Below are 9,978 nucleotides of genomic sequence, written 5' to 3'. Positions count from 1 at the left end.
AAGGACTTTTCCTTCTGTTAAAAAGACAAATTGTCTTATTAAATTATTTATCTAAAAAATGAATATTTTTTAATCATTTATACTCTTTTTTTTCTACATTTTTACAGCTTTGCTTAATTTTTGCTGTTATTCTCTGTTTAAGCAAATTGAATGAATCGAAACTTCTTTGAAACAACTCCACTATGCTCAACCTGATGCGTCTGCTAGCAAACTGGAATTTTGTATAACTGAATTCATTTGCATATATTTAGCTGACCGGCTTTCATGTTAAAAGAAAGAATATAATTTTATATTCAAAAACAAATATCAAAATGAAAGCCATTACATTTTCTTTGCTTTCAGGAATTTTAGCGGCAACAGCGTCGCTTTGTGGAAAGTTTTCTATGGCTGCTGAAAAAGCTTTGATGTTCTGTGAGACTTTAATGGAAAATTTTCCTGGTGCTGATAAAAATAAATATGTGTATACTTTTACTCCAGTCTGTCAAAATGTAAGTGTGTGTTATTAAATGTGAGACGTATTCAGAATTATACATGCAAGCCATGTTTGTTTTTCCTGTCAGTAATATAGTGCGTCATGTGCATTCTTTACATTCTTTCTTACATTCTGAAATACATTCTTTTGAGAGTAGAAGAAATTTAATTTTGAAGTATCATAGTATTTTTAATAATAGCAGAATAAGTAATTACCGGATTTTTTTGTTGCTATTTCTGAATATTGTTTGTCGTCGTTGTTAGAGATATTTTCTCCATATTTTAATAGGGAAAAGATGGAATTAACTGTGGTTTTAAAGGTTGACTTTTTTTTTTTTTTTTGTTAGTTCTAAAAAGAAACTTTGCATAATCAGAGCAAATATATTAATTTTCAGTAGTTTTATTTATTCACAAATCTTAGTTTCGATGTAATAGTTTGGAATATTTACTAACGAATAAATATTATGTAATGATATTTTTAAATCTAAATTAAACCTTAATTAATTCCCAAAGTTTTACCTTAATTTAGCAAATATTAACTTCATTCTAAAATGTTCTCTTATTTCCTGATTAAGTTCCATCTTTTTTATTTAATTAATGCTACAGTAGCTCTGTAAAAATGCTTAAATTAGCAGTTCCCATGCTCCGAGTGAAAGGATAGAAAATTTTCAAGCTAAGTGAATTATTTTTAAAAGATACCTAGATTTCTCTATCCTAAATTGACATGTGTACAGGAATCATTGGGGATAAATATTGCTGCTGTCTGCTCTTGTATCACTTGTGAATGGAGGCCAGTTTTGTCCATGCTTCTTGTACATAAATCATACCTCTCAATAAGAGTGAAGGAATGAAAGTGAATTTTAAAATTACAAAAGTGTCTATCTCTTTGGCCATGACTCTGTTTCAAAAATATATGTGTTTACATATATATAAAGTAAACACATATTTTTTAGCAGTTTTATAGTCGAAAGGAGATGAAACTTTTGCAGTTTTAAAACTATGCTTTATTCTATCCCGGGAGGCATAATTTATGTATAAGAAGGATGGACTAACATCCGTTCACAAGCAAAACAAGAACAGAGGAGAGTGAAATATTTTTCCCCAGCAATTATATACTATGAGATTCTGATAGATTTCTTTACGTCTGTCGATTTAGGTAAGGGGAATATAGATATCTTATAAAAGAATTTGCTTTAGCTGGACCAATTTTTATCCCTTGACTTTGGGCATGTGAAAGTGCAGATTATAGGTTTTACAGAGCTCATGTAGCATTAATTAAATAAAAAAGGTGGAATTTCGTTAGGAAACAAGAGAACATTTTAGAATGAAATTAATATGGGTTAAATTAAGATAAAAATTAGGATTTAATTTAGATTTAGAAATATGATTACATAATGTATATTATACATTTGAATATATATATATATATATATTGTTGTATATATACATTATTATATATATTTGAATATATATATATACATTTATATATATATATTATATATTTGAATATTCTTTAATATGTATTTTAAAATATATTTCATCTTTATTATATTTGAATTTCAAGAAGAAAGTTGCAATGTTTGAATTTTTAAATTTCTAGAAATGGTATATGAAAGAAATACTATGACAACACAGTAGAAATATGTAAAATTTATGACCTGAATGTTGATGTTTTTTAAACTATGAAATATTTTGGTTACAGAGACTTCTATATAATGCTTATAATTACTTAATCTTTTTAACTTCTAATTTCTTATATTATTATTGAGTCTGTTTATATACTTAAATGATGTAATAGTTTTTTAAATGATAATTAATGCATATTTATTGAACTTCAAATTGGAGTTGGTTCTTAGTTCTTATCAGTATTATTAGGACTTCATTCAGAGATCAAAACAAAATCTGAAGTATATTTACGTTACTTAAGTACATATGCAAACAAACTGCAATCACAACAATTGTAAATATTTGAGTTATGGCATATATTTTCCTGTAAGGTTCTTCTTAATCTCTGTATTATGGCTGAAATTCTGAGAAAAAAAGCCACACACTAATAATGCATTCTTCATTAAAAATTATGATAATTAATTAGGCAGAGATTTCATCAAATCTTTCATTCATGCTTCTCAGTTTTCTTATTTACCATGATTCAGTTATTAGGCTAAACACATACCTATCTAACAATTTTGCTCGTACATTTATGATGAAAGGGGGGGATTGTAGCCACTATGTAGTTGATTGCCACTATGTAGTTGCTCTATATATTGGTTTGGGAAAAAAATTGTACTAATAATAATTGTTTGTTGAAATTTGTATAAAGTATTTTTACCTGTTTTAAACTAATGGTGAAAGTAATTTGAATTCTAATTTTCATTAATTTATAACAATGATTATCAAAATATGTATACTACATGCATATTCTGAATGATATGGAAATATTAAAGAATAGGTTAGGCATGGAAAAACAGATAATTTGTGTAGGTATTATTATAATTTTATATTAAAATACTATAGATCATGGGGATGGCAGATAATTGCTATTGGATTTCTTTGCCAGGGAATTAATAAATTTATACACCAAATAAAGTGTGCACAACTGATTTTAAAAAACAAAATTACTATAGCATATTAATGTAATTGTGTGGATAATGACATTCAAAGGATTCCTTCAACTAGCAGGAAATTTCAATATTTGCTTTATGCATTCCAAAGATTTTAAGTAGCTACTATCAATATTTCCCATTGTATTTACCTTGTAATCCACAATTTGTAATATTTTTCATGCAGTAATGTTGCTGTAAACTTGGTATTTTGTATTCTTTTCAAACTGTATTATATACTTAATTTAAGAAGAGTATAGATAAAATAAGTCCCTGATTAATGCTCATTATAGCAATTAATTTTTGAAATTCATTCTATTGTTTAAAAAAAAAAAAAAACTTCCTTTTGTATGTCCATCTTGCTGTTACATTTTCTTTAAGAACTTTTGAATCATCATATAGTTGCAGACTTAGGTGGAATTTTAGATTTTTTTTTCTATTTTTATTGTTTTGGCTGATGACATATTGCCATTAAAGATGTTATATCTCCTCTGAAGAATTATTATTTTTAAATTATCATAATTATATCATCACTATTAAATTTTATCCTTAATTCGTAACATATTAAAACTGCAAAGTCAAAATAAATACATATGAATGCTTTAAATTATTCATTATATACTATCTCATCCATTAAATTTTTATTTTAACAATTTAAATTATTCTGTTTTTATTACTGTTATTAAAAAGCAGCCAAATGAAAATACATTTTAAAGGTTACTAGATTTTAAAATTTTCATTTTTTTATGTGGAGAATTTTTCTAGCTAGTAATTTTTGCACCAAATTTGTTGGATTATTATTATTAAATCACTTTTTCTTCAAGATGCATAAGAATATTTATAATGATATAGTTTTCATATTAAACCAACTTTATTTGGATTTAGAACAAATATTATGAACATTTTTACCCAATTATTGGAATATGTTTGTCACATTTATTGTCTAAACAAAGTAAATATTTACTATCTAAAATTCTACATTTTTGGAAAAAAAAAAGTTTTTTTATGTTTGCTTTTAATACCTTTTTTCTAATAATATGTTTTTATTTTAATTTTAGTATTAATAAAATCATTATTAATTATAATTCTGAAAATGTTATGTAATTATTATATTTAGTTTATTACTTTTCTTTTAATTAAAACCATCTGAGACTACTAAATATTATTAATGCTATAAAATTATTTTTAATTTATAATATAAGTGGGAAGGAATTAAAAAAAAAATCTTTTTTAACTAAGCATCAGACTTATTATTATGTTCTCATATTCATTGTATTTTGATATGAAGTAATATAATATATATATATTTGAATTTGTATTTAAAAAAATTATTTATTTCTTGCTTTGTATTATTTTTAGGTTCTTACTGCTACAAGAATAGGTTTCTTCCTAGCAATGATTGCTTGTAATGCTTTGATGTGGACTTGTTTTACAAAAGCTCTAAGACTGTCAGCAACAACATTGGAAGCTACCATAATAAATACAGCTGCTAATTTTCTATTTACAGTTGAGTGAACTAATTTTTAATTTCAAAACTATAATAATAATTGTTTTGATGCAATTTTTTATATGATTTACTACTGTTTCTTCATATTTGTACATTTGATACATTTCAATAATATTTATACTTTAAAAACATTTTTAACAAGTATACATTAAAACAAATATACAGATATTATGTATCATATATATATTAAGAGATGAAAATTAAGAAAATATGGAAAAGATATTTTGCAAAAAAAAAAAAAAAAAAAAACTTAAAGGTATTTATTTCAAAAATATGTTCAAAAATATTTATTTTTTTTAAAAAGAAGAGCATTTCTTAGTTTGATATTTATAAATATATCCTCAATGTTTTAATTTTGAACATTATATTCTTGATAATAATTTTAATTATATTATTGAACTTTTTAAATAAAATTGTTGATGATTTATTATGCTTAACACTATCAGGTCATTTTTTCCCCCTGATAAAGTTTTTTGAAAAAGCTCAATTATTGAACCTATTTTTTCCCCCCAATTTCTTAACAGATAATTTTGCTTGTTTAATGTTTCACTGACAACACATTTCAAATACAAAAGGGGGGAAACATTAAAAGATAGTTAAGATATTATTTAAAATATTAAACTGCTATAAAAATGGATATCTTTTAATAATTTTTTGTCAGGATAAACATATTAAATGCATGCATTATTCCAAATTAAGGAATGTCATTTTTGCATTGAGCTAAAGAGGGTCAGAAATTGAGAAACAGTTTTTTAAGTTTGTTTCTTGCTTACTTTTTTTTTTTTTTTAATTTATTGTGATGTTTGAATTCCCAATCACAACTCTTCAAATTTATTTTCTTTTTAACTGTTATTATTATTATTATTGCTAATGAAATACATAGAGACAAAATTTTGTGATTCTCGAAAAAATTTCACTTTGATTTATGCATTTTCATGTGGCAAAACTTTGTAATTTTTTTTTTGTACATATACTAACATAATTTATAAATTAAATTAAATTTGATATGTAGTCTTAACACCAAAATTGAGATTTTCATCAAATTTGAAACAACATTTATTTCCTTGAAGTCTGATAATCTAAGCAGTCATGAATACAATGCCACAAAATGCAAAGAGCAAAGTAAATGAAATTAAGCTTATGAAATGATTATCAGAAATCAGTTATAAAGTTTAGACTGAATACGGTTGTTGGTTGATGGTCTGCCTGTATATATATTCCTGTACATGTGACTGCAATAACAATTTAGATTAATCAAAATTAAGATAAGATTTTGTATCCGAAAGTTTAAATCTGTTGCAAATGTAGAGCTGATTTCATGAAAAAGAAGCTATCCAAATGTATACTCAAACACTTCCATTACACTATACAGCACAAAATGTATTAGTACACATCATGTGTGTGTTGCATCATTTCAATCCATGATTTTCTTGTGGTCTTTGGCACCACCCCCTATAGTATATCTAAAAGATGTAGACTCTTATAGGGGAGAATAGAATAAAATTTCCCATGTTGTGCTGTTACTTGTGCTTGTGTTGTTCATATTAGAGAGTTGAAAGGAAAATGCTCCTACAAGTATGTAAAGATTCAGGAGAGTTTCAAATTCTGTTACAACAAATTGGCAATAATGCAGAATTATATTGATATAATTCAGCATTATAAAATCATAACATTCTTCTTTTAAATATTTCTATAACTACATATCTCATTAAATAGTATAAAATATTGTCAGTTTTGCATTACCTTAACACAAGACAGTTTTTGTAAATTTTATTTTTATGGGTTAAAAATATTTCTAGAAGAAGGGGGAAGGTGCTTAGTTTCCTTAATAGACTACTTTTTGCATATGCTAAAATGAATGGTATAATTTTAATTGATTGTGTCATTGTTCTTTTTGATTATGCAGCTGCCAAGGGTTATTACATTAAGAGAATAATTTAGCCAAATTGATTTAAAAAGTTATTTGCTTAGTTCCCAAATAAATAATTTTGTAAAAAATATTAATTCTATGAATTTTAAGCCATTTAAAATGCAATGAGTGTTTGCAATGAATTATTAAAATCAATTTTAAAAACTTAAATTACAATTGTTTCCATATATAATGGAATATTATTTATTCATTGAATGAATTATTGCACTCCACTTGATTGGTCCTTCAAAATAGTAATATTTAACGTTATATTTGTTTGAAGCTTATTATTTCCTTATATTTGTTTGAAGCTTATTATTTCCTTATACTCTATCATAATAATCAATTGCTTTTTTGTTTAAATAAGAAAATTATTAATAATTATGTTTAATTTTTAAAAAAATGTATTATTTTAGTGATTTTTTTTCATGATCCTTGTAATTATTAATCAAATAAAAACATTTATATTTTCACAAAATTATTAAAATAAAAAAAAACTAAATACACCATTAATACATTGATTAAATTAAAATTATATTGGCACATAAAATAAACTGACAATTTATTAACTCTTAAATTCATATTATTTCCAATTGGTTACATCCAATTCCAAACTTGAGTGTGCCCATTTGCAAACGCATGTTGATAACCTTCTACAATAAATCGTGCGAAAGAAAAAAGGTGACATTACTTTTGGTGGTAAATGATATCGTTTCTTTACATTTGAATGTGGTGGGTGATTAAGTTCAGTGTGTTACTTGAAGAGAGAGTTTTTATTGCTGAGTTCCCTATAAAGGAGTAATTTATCAAATTCTTAAAAAAATTACTTCTCATCTGTTGTCAGATAAGCTATCAATGTTTGATGTTGTATTTGAAAATTATATTAGATACAAGCTATATTTTTGGGAAATATTGTATGTTGCCAAAAGTCTGCATATAACTTTTTACAAAATAAATATACCATATTATTACCTGGATTTTGTTTATTTATTTTTTACGTAACCTCTAACTATTTTCCTATAGTAAACGATTTTTTAAAATTCAAAACAAATAATCATGCATTTAAGGGTTAAAAAGGTATCTATATAAAGTGCACTATCTGGATACTCAAAATGTTGAAATCTGTCCTTGGTCAATACCTTAGACCTTACCTTACCTTATTAAGCAATTATTATAACCTTACCTTAGAAACCTTACCTTACCTTAGAAAGCAATTATTATTATTATTTTATTGATAAGATTTTTTAAATATTGTTATTTGAATGGAAAAACATAACAGATAGAATTTCCTTGTGCATTTCAGGCTGTTTATGGACAAGTATTTTTTGGAGAAACAGTGACTCGTCTTTGGTGGCTAGGAACTGCTCTGATAATGGCTGGGCTTTCGTTAATGCATAAAGCAGAAGATGATGCAATTGAAGCACGACTGATTGAAAATGCAAAAAAGAAAAAGAAATAATTATTCCCAAATCATTTATTTAAAATGTCACGTTGTTTTATTTTTCTTCATAGATTTATATATAATTTATGATTCATTGTAAATGCCATCCAAATTGTTTCTTAGTTTTTATATTACCACTACTATTTTCATATTTTGTAAAAACTCAGTTCTTATTATTTTTCATTAAAAATTTTTATTTTGTAGTCATTTCTCATAAATGTATATGATTTGTATTATGAGCTCATTCTTAAAAGTTTATTCTGAACAATCAATCATATTTGTGTAGTCGCTCATAAAATTTTGTGTTGCTTATTTCTTGCATTACAAAATTTTTGTTTTTTATTTTTGCTCATAAATTTATACATAATTTATGATTCATTGTAAATGCCATCAAAATTGATTCCTTGTTTTTACATCACCACTACTATTTTCAAATTTTGTAAAAACTCAGTTCTTATTATTTTTCATCACAAATTTTTATTTTATAGTCATTTTTCATAAATGTATATGGTTTGTATTATGCACTCTTATTTAAAAGTATATTTGAAACAATAAATCATATATATTTGTTTAGTCACTTATGAAATTTGGTGTTGCTTATTTTTTGCATTACCAAATTTTTTGTGAAGGTAAAGAACCATACAGAAATTTATAATCCAAATATTTTTGAGCATTAATTATTTATCATAATGATAAATTTATAGAAATAGAAGTTATTTTTTGAATTTATATTAGTAGTATTAAATCTCTTAGTCAAATTACATGGTGCATGCAGGGAGGGGGGAATTAAACTTGTTGGGGTCCCTTGGTACTAAAATTTTGGGACTGTAAAAACATATTATTCATACATTAATGCATCTCTACTTGTTAATAATTGCATTTTAAAACAATATATTTTTCCAATGTTGTAAATCTTACAGTTGCAATTACATTGTAAATCTTACAATTATATTTGTACTAATAATGATAAATTATTTAATTTTTATAATTAGCTCTATCAAATTTTGTTAATTGTGACACTTTCAATTTGCCAGCTTTATTTTTATATATTAAATATTTGCACATAAATATTGTCAAATGCAGTTAAACATTTCTTCATGGAAGAAAATGTAATTAGTTTCTTTTAAGTAAATTTATTTTGGATTTTATCAATGAAAAATAACTGTAATGCTTTGTACATTATTAGCTGCCATCAAGCTCAAGCAGAAAAATAATTTAATGCTAAATGTTGAAATATGATAAAGCATAAATCATACAATAAATTATGTTTAGAAGATTCTTCTTTTTGGTCTGCTTTCAGATCAGAACCCCTGATGACTGCCTACTAAATACTATTTATATACCTATCTGGTGTGAAACTGAAGCGAGTGTGTCATATTTGTTTCAAACAACAATGATATCCTGTAGGAAAATTCGTAATAATCACAAAGCAAATATGTTAAATATTGTATGGAAAACAGTTATCAATATTTCATAGCTGTTTTACGAGTGTAATTGTGTACATATCAGGTATTTTAATAAATTTACCTTTAAACACAAGTATATATAATGTATAAAGTATCTATTTCCTTTTTCTTTTTTGTATATTCACAATAAAATTTATAATATGTGCAAGGATAAAAACTTTATAGAGATATAGTTGATACCAATACCTAGTTCAGTTAGGTAGAATATATGTTTTCAGTTAGGTAGAATATGTTTTAACTTTGAGTCTAGAAGAATGTTGGAACCAACCGCTAGAGGGCGGCTGGAAGATACCTGAATGAACATAAGCAACACAGGCAAAACGAGTACAATTCTGGAGATAAGATAGTGAGATGCGCACATTCTGAGTAATAGAGCAAGAGTCCGATATTGGCCTGTGAAACCATGTATAATACTGTCAGTTATTTGCCATTGAATAGTAACTATAATTCTGGTAGTGTAATGTTATGTGTCCTAATTACTAGAAATTCTTATTTACTTTTATTATGTGTATGCCTTTGTGCTGTGTCCCATTAACTTGTTATCCTTATCATAATAAACTTTTGGGGACTAACCAAGTGTATTT

The 9,978-nt window shown here is 25.2% G+C and overlaps 1 protein-coding gene across 1 annotated transcript; it reads left to right on the top strand.

Annotated features, from left to right (window-relative positions):
• Positions 1-190: 190 nt before the first annotated feature.
• LOC129973054 (uncharacterized) lies at positions 191-9,966 on the top strand. The gene is made up of 3 exons (XM_056087415.1): positions 191-488; positions 4,431-4,577; positions 7,791-9,966. The coding sequence occupies exons 1-3, from the start codon at positions 312-314 to the stop codon at positions 7,944-7,946; spliced, it is 480 nt and encodes a 159-aa protein (XP_055943390.1). The 5' UTR covers positions 191-311; the 3' UTR covers positions 7,947-9,966.
• Positions 9,967-9,978: the final 12 nt, after the last annotated feature.

The sequence above is a fragment of the Argiope bruennichi genome, chromosome 6 (genome assembly GCF_947563725.1).
Source record: "Argiope bruennichi chromosome 6, qqArgBrue1.1, whole genome shotgun sequence".
Classification (NCBI taxonomy): Eukaryota; Metazoa; Arthropoda; class Arachnida; order Araneae; family Araneidae; genus Argiope; species Argiope bruennichi.
Note: the sequence above shows the minus strand (reverse complement) of the source record. Positions and strands in the feature narration are given on the sequence as shown.

Bases quoted from the DNA above. Each gene is read 5' to 3' on its own strand.
- LOC129973054 (XM_056087415.1), top strand. From the start codon at position 312: ATGAAAGCCATTACATTTTCTTTGCTTTCAGGAATTTTAGCGGCAACA. The intron at 489-4,430 runs GTAAGTGTGTGT...TATTATTTTTAG, and splicing joins TTACTCCAGTCTGTCAAAAT to GTTCTTACTGCTACAAGAAT. The intron at 4,578-7,790 runs GTTGAGTGAACT...TGTGCATTTCAG, and splicing joins CTGCTAATTTTCTATTTACA to GCTGTTTATGGACAAGTATT.